The following is a 17,637-nucleotide window of genomic DNA, read 5'->3' as shown; positions in this document are numbered from 1 at the left end:
ATGGTATAATATTCCCTTGGCAAACATACAGGAACTCTATTTATTCATTCCGAGAAGACTGCAAGCTGTTTTGGATGCCAACGGGTTTCCTACACCATATTAAGCAAAGAAACATGTTTTTTTAAAGGTGTTTCCATATTTTTGTCCAACCCCTGTAAGTACATATGTGCATATGTATGCGAGTATATTATGTTTGTATTAAGTACTGTCTACGAGAAGAACAAGTCTTGCCACAGTAACTGGCGGTCGCTATAACAACAGAGCTAGTATATTTCAAATAGGGACGAACCAAGTGTTGACTTATCGTTATTTTGTTTTCGGCGACTGCTGGCTGAGGGGAAAAGAGTTATCATTTGTCTTCAAGACACCCTTACGGAAAATGGCACAAGGCACGTTTCTACGGCAAAAGATAGCTGCAGGCTAACTAGCAAGAGCTTTTCTTATGATAGACAGACTGCACATACATGCTTATATTTCTGAATCTGGTCATGATAATAGAAGAATACCAGACTGTGTTAAGAACATCAAATGATGGCAAAATGAACTGTACAAAAAGCAAAACACTTTGTTAAGCTTTCAAGACAAAAACATAAATAGAGTACAAAGCCTGAGATCTAGACATTGAATATGCAGGATGATCTAAAATCCAGACCTTAAAGTCACCAAAAAATTTCTTTAGGAATTCTTTTATTATGCAAGCACATTTGATTTTTTTCCTCATAAGAAAACATGTGGAGAATCCTAATTCTTAATTTCCCTTCAGCACTAAATAAAACACCCCGTTATTGAAGAAACAATCATTTTAGCAAAAATTTGTGTGATCAATAATTTGGCTCCGCAACTGTGTATCTGCTTGGCATACATCTCAAACCGAAACAATCTACATAGAAACATTGTTGATTTTACACCTTCTAAGATTTTATATCCCTGACACCAACATAGCGAATCATTATTTACTGTGTTTTGCCTTCATCATCGTATGTTTATCAACATATGACAACTTGAGTAATGACTCATGCAGCAAAGCCTAAACAATTTTTTATATTAGTTATTGAATAACAAAGAGTATGGAAACCTTTTATGTTGATATTACGCTTCAAAATGATTACAGATTTAATGTGTTAAATGTTGACAAGGAAAAATTTAACAAAAATTTATTTCTATACGCTAAAAATAGATTTTGTTAATGATACTCATATGCCAAAAGGTTACATTTAGTGCTCTTTGAATTAAGAATAACTAATTTTTTATTCACATAAACCTAGAATCAGCACCAAAGCTCATATGGTCACACTGGGCGGCAGAATTTAGAGAAGACACAATTTTGGGAATTTAGAGAAGTACTGAATAGCAAAATTAATGGCTGATAAAATTTTCAGAATTTAGGGAAAGCATTGGGACCAAAAATTATCGGGCCGCAAAAATTTAGAACTTACAGTGGTACTTGGTAGCAAAATTTAGGACCAGCAGAGACTGTATCAGACAGCAAAATATCTAGTGCCGGCCCTCAGTAAACTTAAGTATTTGTGGAATTTATTTATTCAAGACTCAAGTAAGACTTAACGCATTAACCGCCAAAACTACAAGTAATGTTTCTTTTTTCATGAAAATAATAACAATATTAAATTAAACATTTATAACATAAATTTACACTGAAAATAAAAAAAAAAAATGATCTTATCTGTGGAAAAAGTGAGTGTTGCATTCGCGGAATAAGACTACAGATGTTGAGTAAGACTGTACTCATGTGATGTTTCTTTTGAGTGGAGCACAGGATTACCTTTTAGCTATAGAACGTTTTATAAATCTACAAATCACTTTACTTGTAATTAATTTAATATTAAAATATGCATTGTATATCTTTTACAAATACAGATTATTTCATTTGAAAGATTCAAGCATGAAAAGCTTGATTACAATCATGATGTAAAGCTACATTACATACTTTGCATCTATAAACAGTCTGGCTATGGTACTCTTTACAACAAAGTCTTTTGTTATCAACGGACTTTACAATAAAATGTCTACCATCTCCATGCAATGGTTTTTGAATGCTGAATTTACTAGGTCTTCCTGTTGCTGATCTATTTCTGATTAATTCTGCACTCTCAATAGGAGTTTGCAAAAGGAATAATGCATTCTCGCATCTGGAATCTAAAAGTGTGTGTGTGTGTGATTATGGCAAAGCCTCGAGGGCTATCTGCCTAAGGGGAGGGATGCCTTCATGGAGGACTTTCTAAGGGAAACTGGCTCGTATACACGTTACACATGGGGAAAACCACGAAAACGCCCATGCAGCCAGCCCATTCACGGGATTCGAACCTCGGACCGAACTACCAGTGTTCAGCGACTTTACCGCTCGGCCGCTGGTGAGCCCCTGGAATCTAAAAGAGACTTTATATTTTCTGTAGTAAAAAGTGGTGATATTTAGTAAGTTTAGATATGGTCTCACCTCATATAATTTATCAGTATTGTCAATTTGACTATTGTCAAATGCAAATTCTGCTTCATATTCCTGTACTGCAAAAGTGATATCAAATCTCATAACAGGAACAGAAATGTCCTCATCAAAAAAACCAATACATTTTTTCTTGAGGTAAAGAATGATATCCTATAAGCAATAATATTCCAATAAATCTTCTCATATAGGCTTCAGATGCAATAAATTCTGGGCAATTTTTTTTTTTTTTTTTCTCTGAGCGTATACTTGTCTTTTCAACGAGAAGAGAGTAAATGTCTAAACCAAAAAGAAAATCGAAAATCTGTGCACTGTGTTTTACCTTGTTTTTTGCCTTTTATAATTTCTCTTCTATCTCTTTCTTCATGTTCTTCCTGAGACATAACTAACAGTTCCTTTTTTATCCACTTCAAGATCTCAGTCTTCTGCTTTTTTAACTTTTTAGTATGACTATAACTGCTTTTGGAAAGCTGAAACTTACTTCATGCGTGAATTTCAACTTCCCCAGCAGTATTATTTGATAAAATATCATTATCATTATCATTATTTAAAACATTGTCATTCCTTTCTTCTTCGTCACTAGCCTCTGCAATTTCTGGGGAAACAACAACAATATCAGTTTCCTTCTGGTCATTATTAACATTATCATCATCTGTTTCTTCATCAAAAAATCTTTGACAGGCTTCTTCTAATGTAAGATACCTCGTTCTAGGCATTTTTAAACAACCAGAACATGAATTAGAACATTGAAAGGAATGAGCGAAAAAGGAGATTGACTACCCGTTTCCTGATGACGTTGCGTCAACGCAACACCTGTTTTCCATTCCTTCCCAACACAAATATAAACATCTGACTGATGTAATGTTCTGATAAACGGTGACCTTGACTAAAAATAGATCACTCATAAAGACGGCAATTCTTTCGTTAAATATTTTTAGCAAAAATACCCGGTCGAAAATTTTGCTTAAAGTATGAGATTAATTATAATAAACAAAATGATTGTTGAAGGCAAATATTTTTTTACAGAAATAATCTTCATAATATTCCCTACACAAATCATCTGCTGGTATAAAATATCTTAGGTAGTTATATTTATATACGCATTTATTTTGACCGTAGCGTCAACGCAACACCAGCGGCTAATGGGTTAAGCATGAGCAAGAATTAGACGTAAGTATAATAAATAACTAAATTAAGACAATTCAGGCTTAATTGTTTCAGTGTGCGATAGAAGCAAGACAAAATTTAACGGAACATTTTGTCTTTCATCGCCATGCTACATAGCCAATAATGTATATCGAATGCTGTTAAGCTAAGCTAAAATTATACTTTGCCGATTCTGAAGAATTTCAGTTAATATAGCAGATTACGCTGTTCCACAACTTTCCAATTTGACTCAGCTTATTATGGTGAAAAGAGTTTCTAATTCTGGAGCTGCAACAGGATCTACAAAGCAAAAGCATGTTTCGATGTCCATGAAGCAAAAAGTGGAATTTCTGCAAAAAATGGATATAAGTATATCCATCTCAAAATTATGCGAGCAGTATGGCATTGGAAAGTCAACTGTATGACATAATAGAAAAATGAACTTTACGAATATTTTGTGGATTTTGACACCCCACTCGCAATAAATATCAGAAAAATTATTTGTTATGCTAAAAATGACGATCATGGCAAAAAGGTGATTGAATGGTCAGGCAGAGATGCAGTGAGGGCATCCATTGATGGCTGCCCCTCGCTGCATCTCTATCTCTGTTTATGCAGCAAGGCATCAACTGCTTATGGTTCAAGCCAAAATATTACATGAAGAAATGAACTTAAAAACTGAGTGCACATATTTGACAGACTGGTTAACCAAACTTTAAAATCACCGTGGTATAATGCAATTAAAAACTTCAGATGAAAAGCTTCAATGGTTACCAAAGCTGAACTATTTGCAGATGAATTCGCTGAACTCATTAATAGTGAAACGTTATCTCCAGAACAAATTTACAGTGTTGACGAAACTGGTCTTTTCTGGCAATATGGTACTTCGAAATACCTTGGCAACCTCTACAGAAAAGGTTCCAACTGGTGTCAAAGATTCCAAAGCTAGACTAACAATTTTAGCATGTGCAAATGCTGCAGGAATGCACAAGTGTGAACTTTTCATAATCAGAAAAAATGCACAACCTCGAGCATTTAAAGGAGTAAAGATTTTACCGTTATATATCATGCAAATAAAACAGTGCGGATGGCACAAGCATTAATGTATGATTGGTTTGAAAATCATTTCATACTCGAGGCTTGACAAAATTTTAATTCGGTTGGTTTACCTGATGACGCAAAAATTGTTCTGATTGTAGATAACTGTTTGGCTCATACTTCACTCAAAGTTTCAGTGAAAGATAATGTAGCCCTGTTACATCCATTATTCAGCCATTATGGATATCAGAATAGTGCACTCGCTGAAATGCAAATATAAAGTAGCATTTCTAACAGAATTTTTGAAATATTTTAGCACAAAATGTGCTCTGTGCAACATTGCAAAGTTGTGAGAGGATATGCCCCCAGATACTTTAATAAATGCTTGGCATAATTTATGACCAGCTACCATATTTCATGGTGAGGATCATGAGGATGATAGCCGCAAATATGAAAGCTTTCAGATATCACAAACCACGGGTAAAATTTTCAAATCAATGGATTTTGTAAAGAAATGTGGAGAAGCGGTAATAAATGAAGATAATATAACAGAAGTTTTTCATTGCAATGACAATGTCCCAATCATCAAGCAACTGACAGCAAAATCTGTATTATGGTTCTAGATCCAGAAAATACTGCTATCGATAGTGAAGAAAGTGACAGAGACGTTATTGAAAATGAAACAATTTCGACTGACAAGTTAGTCGGAATTCTCGACACAGCAACTACAGAATTTGAACAGTGGAACTTTGTAACCGAACAAGAAATTATGTCTGTCTATAGAACTGAAGAGAAAGTATTAGCATAAAAAGAGAGGCAATTTAAAGAATTTACATTCAAAGAAATAGTTAATAAAGTAAACAAATATTAAGCTTTTTTGAGGAGGGTAAATTTTGATACCCTTTAGATCATAAATGCTTTACTATTGCATAAATCACGATTTCATATTTTTAATTTTATAATTTCTATATGCCTACTAGATTTAAACTGATTATCTAATATCCGGAAAAATCCCAAATCTAGAATCAAAGTCCCAACGAGTCCGGATCTCGGACTTTGTACTGTATTCGTTCTTAACCATAAACTTACAGTAATTGGAAAGTGTTTGCTTTGAGCAATTTTTTTTTTTTTTTTTTTATTTTGAGAGAAATTTGTATCAACTTTATGATTATATTTTGTAGTATTACTCTGAGAACTGCCAACTGCTCACTGTTGTAGAAAATATTTTTCTCAAACATATTTTTAAAAGTGGAAGCAGTAACTACATCTCCATTTACTTATAGTACTCCATTTACATATAGGTATTTTATAACTGCCAATACAGCCTTTTCTCTAAACTCCAGAAGCATTTACTTCTTTAAAAAATGCAAGAAGTGGGTTCCATTGATTGAAGATTCTAGATAAGCATTTCTTTAAAGATGGCCAGTGTGTACATACATGTTTCAAAATTTTTCTTATTTCAGTACTATGCAGCTGTTGGAATAGTTTCAATTTTTTTCTTCCTTTTAGAACTCCTTTCAAGATAATAATAAATATCAACAATGTGTTCATCCACACTTATTGGTAAAGAAGCTGCCTCTTTTTTAGCTGCTATATTTACAAGGTGACAGGTGCACCTCATAATTTGCAAATCTGAATTTTCCTTTTTTAAGATGCCTGCAACACCAGTCTTCAAGCCTACCATTACTAGTGCATTATCGGCACCACAAATAATTATCCAGAGAAATTGCATTTACTTACTTTTAAAGTTGTAACAATTAGCTATTCTATATTAAAACCTGACGAATATTCTAAAATGGAGACAGAAAGCAAACTACACTCAATTTCTGAAGACATAGGATTAAAAAAAGAAATTGGATACAGTTTTTGAATTGATATTATTGCTTCTACTGTAGACAGGCAGAATGGAACTGTTTTAATGCAATCAATAACTGAAGATTTATTTTTCATATCCCTTTCTTTAACAATTGCAACTGTTTTGGTCCTTGCACTTAGGTATTTCTCAGCGATTTCACTATCAGCGAAACATATCTCTAAATGAAGCTGCAGCACGATCCAATGCATTCAGTGGCAAGTTGCACTCCAATAAAAAAAAGCAGTAAATAGGCATTCTGCATTAGTAACTTTTTTGTTTCTCCAGAAAAATTTAATTTATCAATTCCCCCCCCCAGTAGTACTCATGTTTTCATTTTTGTGTACGTACATGTTTGAGGCCCTTCCACCGTGCAAGAAGGAAAAATCACACTGACAAACAGTACACATCGCAAGTGTATTACACTTCCTTGAGAAAATAACAAAGGGAAAGTCATGTGTGTGCAATTTTTGAAAAGTACATGAGTATTTTACCTTTTTTGCAGACAAAAATAAAACAAAAGATTATAATTTCTTAAACTATTTCTTAAAAGCACACGCACCCATACCACTCATAGACAAGATGAACGAAATAACAAACAACCCCGATTTTGCTTTGTGCTCTTTGCCATATATATGTCAGATGACACATAGTTTTGCTCACTGGTAACTGACGAACTGGAACATGATGTTTCCAGACACATATGTTCTCACTCACAAAGCAGATGTGCCCCATAATTTCTCACTGATAAAATGACTTTTTCTTTTATACGTAATCTAGATAAAAATCAAGTTCTTTCAGACTCCCAAAATCTTCCTCTGTTGTTGTTATTGTGCAAATAATGAGGTATTAAGCTATATAAAAATCGTGAGGAATTTTAAGAATAAAAGAAAGTCAGGAGAAATATGTTGTAAATTGGGTTGGCAGCAGAACGGTCAGAAATTGAGCGAGTTGGCAACTCTTCATAGATATTTAAAGGCATTTATTAGTAGCTTTTTTATTCTTATTAAAAACTGCTAATACTCTAAATATTTAATTACCATAAGTATAAAAAAATTAAGAGCATGGAAAAAAAATTAATTTACTTGCAGCATTTTTATTAACATGTTTAAAACAGAGAAAAATGCAGAGTACAGTTAAATAGCAGTCTGCCTGGGTCGATGAAAATGAATGAAGCAAGACCTCAGCAGGAAGGCTTTAACCAGTTAAGCAACAGCAAGGGCTGCTCATAGCCATTCCATTTCCTCATCGCCATGGTCACAATCTGTACGTAAAAGCACTGGAACTCGGACCACAACAAAAAATCTATATATGAAATGACGATGCTGCTGATTAAAACTGAAGAATTTTTATATGCACGATAGCCAAAATCTGGCATATTCTGAAAATTTGCAGACTTCTACCAAGATGGTTGTGTACCAAAAAGGGTCACACTATCATAAGAAATTATCTTAAATGTAAATATTTATGCACTATTTAAATAAGAAAATGAATGAATTGATTCATTTGATTTCATTCTGCTGCTCAAAATTTCTTTCGTAAAATTTTTTATCAGGAGTTATTTCTACTTTGACAGGAATGCAAATTACTTTCAATGAAACTATTAAAATATTTACAATTGTAAATCAGTTATACGAAACTCTTTGGTACTTTTCCGTTTCGTAGGCGCAAATCTGGCCAAGCAGACTTTATTGGCGACAACAAACAGTATACACATAAAAAAATGTTAACAAATGTTAGTTCTAAGAATTTTTTATTTTGAAGGCATAAACATTTTAATATCATTTAAAATTTTGTACAAAAGCCAATAAATAAAGACAATAAATTTGTAAAAAGACATTAATTTAAGAATTTACTATGCCTTTCATGGTTCAACATCCTGATTCGCAGGTTCATATCACGTGACCCCTAGTGATCTCATCTCTAAATTATGCTACAAAATTCTAATTCTCTCAGTAATTATCTACATTAATTTCAAGTTAAATCTTAAGTTGAAATAAAGGTTTAAATGCAAGAATTTTTTCAATTCGTATGAATAGCTTACTCAGAAATCATGTAAAACCGCAGTGCTTTACTTCGCTAGTGCATTCTCATTAGAATTGATGAATTTAACCCTTGACTTTGACTTTTCTATATTTTCGCCTTTGGGTGAGAGGTGTGATTGCGTCCTAATTCACTTAATTACCATGAATGGCTTTAGGGCATAAAATTGAACTATCTGGTAAAAATTATATGTAATTGTATGCCAGTATTGAAAGAAACAATCAATCTGATAAGAAATCGCTGCGATTTGTTTTGAAAATGAGACATGAAAGGTTACTAGGAGGATGTTCTGTTTGACATCAGTTGTACCATTATTGGTGACTTCATCGCCTGGGGCCGCCAAAACAGAAAAGTACCTATTCTTCTTACCTTATTATTTAAAACTGAAGATCCAGAAATGAGTGACCACAAATCTTTTGCAGATCTGAAAATGTATAAGATAAGGTAATGAAAAATTATGCATTAGAAAAAACAAATTAATTACACTCAAATCTATGATCATAACTGTAGATAAACACTATGCAGATAATCTAAAAAATGCATTACAAACTAAAACTTAAGACACAACAAAACTCTAGGCTTTAATTATCTAAAGAGTCAAAAGCAGTCAATGAATAAATTAAGAATATCAATAATCAGACTTGTTTATCTGAACTGCAGTCCCAAAATAATTTTAAATAAATAAGAACAAAACATTCTAATTACATTAAAAAAAGACCACTTTCATACTACAGAAATAACAGATAAATTTTATATTAACTTGGGTTTAAAAAAAAAAAATTAACAAAGTTCTGTACTAAAGTAAAAAATAAAATGCCAATAATCAGAAAATTAGTAAATTTTTTTTTTTTTTTTTTTTTTTTTTTTTTTTTTTTTTTTAAATATTTTACTGTAAACTAGGTACAATGGTAGTAACAATTCTTACGCAGTATTTATATACTATACGAAATGGCTATACATGCATGCAATATAGAGGGAATGTTTATAGTGAGCTGGTGATAATTACATGATCTATTTTATAAATAAGAATGGTTAAAATGTCAAATACTATCCCAGGATAGCAGCTCCAAATTCTAATATATATCTTTCTAATATTTACTGTTAAAAGAATAAACCTTAATCTTATACTAGGGAATAAATTAGCCCAGAAGAAACTAGCAAAATGATACTGTTTTCTGCAAAAAGCTAAAAAGTACATTTAATTTTAACCTTCAGCAGCTAAAAGACACCCTATATCATAAAAGCAGTTTTTTAACAGCAGAGGATTTTCTGGATTAAAAATTGGGTATATCAGTAAAAAATCTAAAGCATTAACCAAAACATGAAAGTTTCTTCATTTTTTCACAAAAAAGCAAATAAAAGTTATTTAAATTTGTATCTTCAAATCATTGAATAAGATTTATATTTATAGATTTTTCTGATGTTACCCATGTTCATGTTTAATAGTAATGAATGTAAAATAAACTGAAACTTCAAATAAGTAAAACATAGAAATTTTTGCATCATTGTATTTGCAAAAAATGCACAACTGAAATACATTTGCCGACAACATCAAATTGCTTTGGGGCCACTAGTTTAAAACCACTGTTATAGACATTGTTCAAATTGCACAAAAATATTTTAGGATTTAACTTTTCATGGAATAAATACAGACAAATTCAAATAACCTTATCCTATTCTATTTGATTGGTCTCTTTCTGGAATTTAAACAATTGCATAACATCGTGAAAACCCATAGAAGCGCTTGTTACAAATCTTGTTTTCCTGCAGTTACGCAATTCAGGATTACATTTCTTTGGTTACCTACAAGAAAACTATTTTCACATTTAAACAAGTAAAAAAGAATAAAAATAACCCTCTTAACCTTATTAATCGAAATTATGTGCATAAAAGAATCCGGAATGGAAAATACAGTCAAAAGTCGTTAAACCGGACTCGTCGGGACTTTGGCTATTCCGGATTATCGATTTTTCCGGATTATAGATCATCAGTTTAAATCTGGTAAGATGGCATGCAGAAATTACAAAATTAAAAATATGAAACCGTAACCTTTGAAATAAAGAACAATTATGATCTAAAGGGTATCAAAATTTATAAAAAAAAAAAAAAAAAAAAGCTTAATATTTATTTGTTTACTTTATTAAACATTTCTTTCAATGTAAGTTGCTTCGTTTCATGTGATAATACTTTCTCTTTAATTCTATTAAACAGACATAATTTCTTGTTTAGTTACAAAGTTCCGCTGTTCAAGTCCTATAATTGCTGTGTTGAGAATACCGACTAATTTGTCAATCGAAATGTTTTCGTTTTCAATAACCTCTGGGTCACTTTCTTCACTATCGGAAGCGAATTATAATGACGAGGAACTTGATTTAAATCAAAATCATATCAAAGACTGAGTACATCGAGATGAAATACTACACTTAGTAAGGAATTATAAGCCAAATAAAATAAAAACATCTGCCCTGAAGATAAGGATAGTGCTGACAGATCAACTTCCAATCCGCAGCGTGAAATTAATAAACAGATTTCGGATTTCAAAACATACTTTCGCTTTGTAGATACAAATTACATATTAGTAAATATATATCGGAAATTCTATTTGACATAATCGAAAGTTCAAGCTTACTTTTATGAAATTGCTCTAACAGTCTGCAAAAAATAATAAGCCGAATCCAATTTGAAGATTAAGGAACAACGCAATCTGCAACATTAACTGAATTAGATAATTTTAGCTTAGCGTATAACTCCGTTACACATTAAACGCGCATGCGCACAGACATATTCGCAGCCGTAAAGTTCTTACGCGCTCTCGTAAACGGCAGTGCGCATGCGTGAGCGCGACGCATGCGCAGAAAGTTTGTAGCTTTGAGGTCCGGATTATAGATCATTCCGGATTATGGGTGTCCGAATTAACGACTTTTGACTGTATAAACCTGACTGGATGAATGAATAGGCTGGAATACATTTTGAGGATGCAATATTATGCATATTTTATTTTTTAAACTTTCATCTTTAAGTATGTGATATATATCGTATTTTCATGATCATTACTGCATTTATATAAAGAACATGTTTTCAAACATATATAATCATTATTACAGATAATTGTTCAAATTAATGATAAGAATTAAGAAAGAGAAGTATGAAAGTTAATAACGCTGGAGTATATATATATATATCCTAATATAAAACACTAAGATGAAAAAAGTACGTTGATTTACTTAATCACTGCAATAAGTAATCAATTTGTTCTATGTGTATACTTTACCATCTCAATGCAAATGCTACCCTTTGCTTTACGCGATTTTCGCCCAGCAGAGCTTCCCCCCCCCCCCCGATATTGGGCTGAAGAGGGAATTTTCAGAAAGCGCCTTTTGATGCCATTTCCCTCTTGGCGTGAAAAAATTCCTCCCGAGAATATGGCAATTTTTCGTGATTCAAGATGATGGAAAAAATTACGCCAAGTGCCGCTTATCTGAGTTTTCCCGAATATGAGATGTTGGGCAGACCTGTTTTTCACTAGCAACGACATTTGGCAGCCCACAAACTGTAGCTGACTCTCAAAGTGTAAAATAGGCATCCAATACCGGAGAGAGCAGAAGCATAGAATATATTTTTCAATTTTATCGATAGAGCATTTAAGCACAAGTTCCAAAAGAATTTAAATTGGAAATATTATTGAAACTAATTGGAGAGAAAGCTTCCAATGGCCTTATTTATATAAAGGATTGAAAGCTGCAAAATTACAAAAAAGTGAAAACTTTTATTCTGAAGGAATATCAACCTACTACTCAAGCCTGCTTAGAAAATTTTAGAACTAAATGCTATTCCGGTGAAATGCATATCAAGTTTGCTTCACGACTAACTGCTACATGGGACTACTATAATAAATCAAGAGAAGTAAAAGATTTCAAAACACTCGAGTTAATTTTTTCGGATAAATTATTTCAAGCTTTAGATGCATAAACAGCTGCACACATTACAATACGCCAAGGAAATAAGTGGTTGAAGCTACAAAGAATTAGCTAAAGAATATGATATCGAGTTCACAGCAAAAGGAAAATCTTTCAACAAAGTTGGAAATGAAATTAAACGATCGCCGAAATTCATGGATATAACATGTACACAAGATAAATATATTCCCTCACACACGAGAAGTGAATACTCAAAACAAGAAGGATCTTCCGCGAGAAGAAAAGAATGTTATATTTGTGGAAGCTATCAACACTTCGCGAGAGACTGACCAGGCAAAAGAAGAAAGAATGCAGAAGGGAAAGGATGATCACCCAAAACTTCTAGAAATTCAAACAGAACATCAAAAGAAGAAGCCATTGTAGCTAAAGTAGACTCATCGCATCTATGACCCCAATTCGAGGAATATATCGTCCAACCACTGCAAAAAGGCAATGTTTTTATTAGTGAGAAAAATCGAAGCTATTATGGACTCTGGAACGCAGATAACTGCATATTCATCGCTCACTCCAGATTTAGAAGCCAGAGAAGGGAGTAAAATCTTGGTAACCCCTGCTTTCGGACAACTGATTGAAGCAAAAGTTTGCCGTATGCCTACTTATTATATGAATCATGGAAGTAATTTATTTAATTTTGTGGATATATTAATGGCAATGACCAATAAGCTAAATGTGTGTTGTTTAATAACTTCAGAAATACGTGAACTTTTGATTAATCCTGCTGGAGAAGAATCAAGCATCGATATTTCAGACAGAAATAATTCCGAAGGTGAAAACTTGCACAGTCTATTCGCCAAAGCGAAATCAAACGAGAATGTAAAATCAATGACTTTAATCTGATAACCTTACTTTTAATGTTAGATAACATTATTTTGGCAACTTTTTGTTTGCTTTTAATAACTCAAATCAGTCTATATGTTGAAGTTTTTATTGTTCTTCAGTGACTGTGATCACCTTATTTGCCTTTTTTAGCAAAAATAGATTGCTCTACACATGGGGAGGACAATAGTTCAAAAGATCTATAGAAGGATTTCTCAAGAAATATAAGTATCTTGTTTTTTAAGGCATCATATAATTAAAATTTGTATTTTAAATTACTAAAAAGTGTTTTCTTTTGATATGTTGATAATGTTTGCCAATTTACAATAAGTATCAATAGTTTGGCACAGTTCTTAAAATATGTCATCAAAATCAAAAACTTGCACTTCCACCCATTTTTATTATTTACATTTTAACCCAATATCTTTAACAATGTGCCTCCCTATCAAGCATTATTTTGTGAAAAATGGCAATTTCATATTCTGTACCAGTAATACTCTTTGCAATTCTTTAAGTAGCAATGAATTCAACATGTAACAAGAATAAAAATGAGTTTTTATTTCAGCAACTAATCTAGAACACTAGACTCAACAAAAATTGCACTGAACTTATTATGTTTACTTTTTAGAGTACAATAGTCTTAGGAATAAAATTTACAGATTATCTTAAGATAAGAGAAATATTAATAATTTCTAACACTGAAGTTGGATCATGGATGTGCCGATAATTTAAAAACATTTATTCCTCTACATTGACTGAAACATTAATAATGATCATTAGTGGCTCCTTAAGGCGTCTTGTTTAAAAACGAAATAATACAGAAGTATTGTAATGCTATAGAAATTTCGGCTGATCTTTAGAATATGGTAACTGGTAGTTTGGTGACATTTTGGAGGCGATAAAAGTTACTACATGTGACTTTGGTAATAATGTGAGCAGTACTCAGTTCCGATTACGCATTATTTTGTGTGAGGGAAACGAGAGATCATGGGATATGTCATGTGATATTAATGGACGAATTACGGTTCTTTAATCGGAAAAGGGGGGAATCGGGAAAAAATCTGGAAATTTTGTATTTGGCTTTATTCTGTGTTGTGTGAAACAGTGTTCGTTAATTTTTGGATCCCATGGCCCTAACTAAAGTGAATTCGAAATGGGTATTTAGTGGGAATGAAAGGGGTAGTAATAAGCGTTTCTTTAAGGTTGTGCGAGATAGAAGTAAAGATGTTTTATTAAGTTATTTGTTTTACCTGGTACCTTGCTGTGAACTATAAATATGATTTTAAAGATCCTAAAACAGGCGCACATACGCTTGCTTTTTATTTAGCGGAGGAAATAAGAAAAGTTTATCGGACACGTAATCAAGATTCTGAAGATTAGGTAAGTTAGTATTTTTAATTATTTGAGGATATTATTTTTATGCATTGTTCTAAATGTAAGGTGGAAGTAAAGTAATTTGGTATTATTGGGGAAATTGTTATTAGCAATGATATAGTTTAAAGTAATTAGGATTGTAAGCTAATTTTTATTAATTTAATGTATGTGCTTATTTATATTTTAAGTAGTGTTTTTGAATTTAATTATATTTTAATTAAATGATAGTTATTTTGTGAATTTTATGTTTGTCGGAATTTGGTATACGTTTTAGTTGAAGTAAACGTGGATGGAAATAATTTAAATATTTGACACTAAGTATTTCTAATGTTCGCGGTATGAATTCGTTGGTGACGTTTATAATATAATAGATAATTTAGAGGTAAAAGTTTTTGGATATTTTATTTATTTTATACGTGGAAATGTTCATATTTGGAAAGGGTATATACTTTTCGTTATTAGGTAATTTCATATATGTTCTTTTTAACGGGTTTAAAGATTCAGAAAATTGTCATGCATTTTTGTGAAATTTTTCTAATTTATGAGAAAAAAGGAGTGTACATGGATATGGTGAAGAGTGTGCGCAATGCCATTTTTTTTGTAATTCTGGGATTTTTTTTTTTTTTTTTAAGTAAAAATAAGTTGACGTGTACATGGTTTAGTGATATTTTAATTAAATGATAGTTATTTTGTGAATTTTATGTTTGTAGGAATTTGGTATACGTTTTAGTTGAAGTAAACGTGCATGGAAATAATTTAAATATTTGACACTAAGTATTTGTAATGCTTGCGGTATGAATTCGTTGGTGACGTTTATAATATAATAGAGATTTAGAGGTAAAAGTTTTTGGATATTTTATTTATTTTATATGTGGAAATGTTCATATTTGGAAAGGATATATACATTTTCGCGATCAGGTAATTTCATATATGTTCTTTTTACCGGGTTTAAAGATTCAGAAAATTGTCATGTATTTTCGTGAAATTTTTCTAATTGATGAGAAAAAAGCAGTGTACATGGATATAGTGAGGAGTGTGCGCAATGCCATTTTTGTGTAATTCTGGGATGTTTTTTTAAGTAAAAATAAGTCGACGTGTACATGGTTTATGTGTATGTGTTATTTTGAAAAACGCGTAAGGAGTATGGTATTGTGCACTTTTTCCCAATTTTGCAGTGAATATTTGTCATGATTAAGCAGTTTTGTTAGATAAAATTTCTAGCATAAGTGTAATTCGGCTAATAGATTGTTGGAAGAAGTGTTCAGTAGATAAAAAGAAAAGAAACATGTCTTCACCGGCGGGAAAAAAAAAAATAGAGGGTTGCTGTAGGAAAGTTGGTCGCCAAATTTTCGCCAAAAAATCGGCAAGTTACCATAATCTAAAGATCAATAGAAATTTCGGCAGTTTTATTTGGTATAACACAATATTTAACATCGTTTGTGTAGGATTTTCTTGCACATAAATATTGGTTTGATCCTAGTATCCGGTGCACAAGGGATTTGGGAACTTTAGGACGAGCAGTAAATGGGACATATACGAGGAGAAGTTAAACGGGTCATTTTGGTGTTGGCGATAATTTTCAAAATCGCACCAAGGCTACACCGTATACGAAGATTTTACCAGATACCTTTTTTAATTTAATAGTCTTTTTAATTAATTTAATGATAAATTTTAATCAATATTATTTTTTTTCCTTGCACAGAGGGCAATTATTCGCCATAAATCATAAAAACGGGACATATACGATGAGTAGTAAACGGGTCATTCAAAGAATATATATATATAGTTATACATAGTATATACTATGTATATAGTGATAGTATATAGTATATACATAGAAGTTCTTTGGGTCATTTTTGGTGTTGACGATAATTTTCAAAATCGCGCCAAGGCTGCACCGTATACTAGGATTTTACCGGATTTTCTTGCACACAAATATTCAAATTTTCGTAGCAGAAATTACTTTTTCCTCTAAGCATAATCATTACTCATACAGAATATATAACACAAAAGAGTGCATGCATTACGCAAACACAAACTATGTTTGTAAAAATAAAAACTGTTCGATTTTTTTACATAGTATATTACAAATACTTCACATGTCGCTTGCATGATGATATTTTATACTTACCTCGTTATTCGCGCCATTGAAAACAACAAAACACAACTATTAAACCGGTATTGCCAACACTCACAACGCAAACTAAAAAAAAAAAAAAAAAAAAAAAAGGGATAAAAAATAAAATAATCAAAAAAAATTAATTCATTAAAAATTGAATAAAGGGAACATACAATGCATTCGTTTAAAGTTGATGGGAACAGAAACGGGTTGAAAAAAAACACCCCTAGTAAGTAACTTATTCTTGACGTACTTATTCTCTGAGCACTACAATTGTAGCAAACTGCTTGTTAAATTTATGCACTGAGTGTTAAAATTATGTTAAATTTACTTTTATTTTATTTTATCATTTATAATTATTTTCAGTATAACTTCACGTGTTTATCGTTTGTAACTTTGTGATTCTTAGTCTGGGAACTAAGAAGAGTATTCTAATGTTTTGAATTGATGTATCTATTTAAAAAATATATTTTCTTAATCTCTCAAGTAACAAATACGTTTGCACAGGTTTTCCCGATTTTATTTATATATATATATATATATATAAAGTGAATACGAGTTAGTTCCTTAGAAAGTCCTCCACAAAGGCATTCCTTCTCTTTAGTTGACAGCCCTCGTATGTTTTGCCCTATTCAAATAATTTGACCTAAACTAGGACATAATTTTCTCGAACTAGGTAGACGCTACAGTGTACCGATGGCCATTTTTGCTGCATATTTCCTGGTTAATGACAATATGAAAGCTAAAAGTTTTGTTCAGCGTACCAAATTGGAAAGGTTATCCAACTGGACTGATTGAAAATTTGAAATAAATT

General features: G+C 31.9%; 1 protein-coding gene across 4 annotated transcripts in view; it reads right to left on the bottom strand.

Annotated features, from left to right (window-relative positions):
* Nucleotides 1–16,901, bottom strand: part of Nup188 (nuclear pore complex protein Nup188) — a 281,814-nt gene extending 264,913 nt beyond the window's left edge. For all 4 annotated transcript variants that reach the window (XR_015042153.1, XM_085820546.1, XM_085820547.1 and 1 more), the window contains exons 1-2: nt 16,836–16,901; nt 8,907–8,961 (exon numbers count right to left, since the gene is read on the bottom strand). Coding sequence is in view for 3 of the 4 variants with exons in the window: in XM_085820546.1 (XP_085676672.1) it covers nt 8,907–8,961; nt 16,836–16,852 (72 nt within the window). In the remaining variant the exon portion in view is untranslated. The remainder of the gene's footprint in view (nt 1–8,906; nt 8,962–16,835) is intronic.
* Between the last annotated feature and the right edge of the window lie 736 nt (nt 16,902–17,637).

Source organism: Stegodyphus dumicola, chromosome 7 (genome assembly GCF_044657685.1).
Source record: "Stegodyphus dumicola isolate Sdum_Otavi_A_Nest chromosome 7, ASM4465768v1".
Taxonomy (NCBI): domain Eukaryota; kingdom Metazoa; phylum Arthropoda; class Arachnida; order Araneae; family Eresidae; genus Stegodyphus; species Stegodyphus dumicola.
The sequence above is the reverse complement of the archived record's forward strand: the minus strand, read 5'-3'. Positions and strand labels throughout refer to the sequence as shown.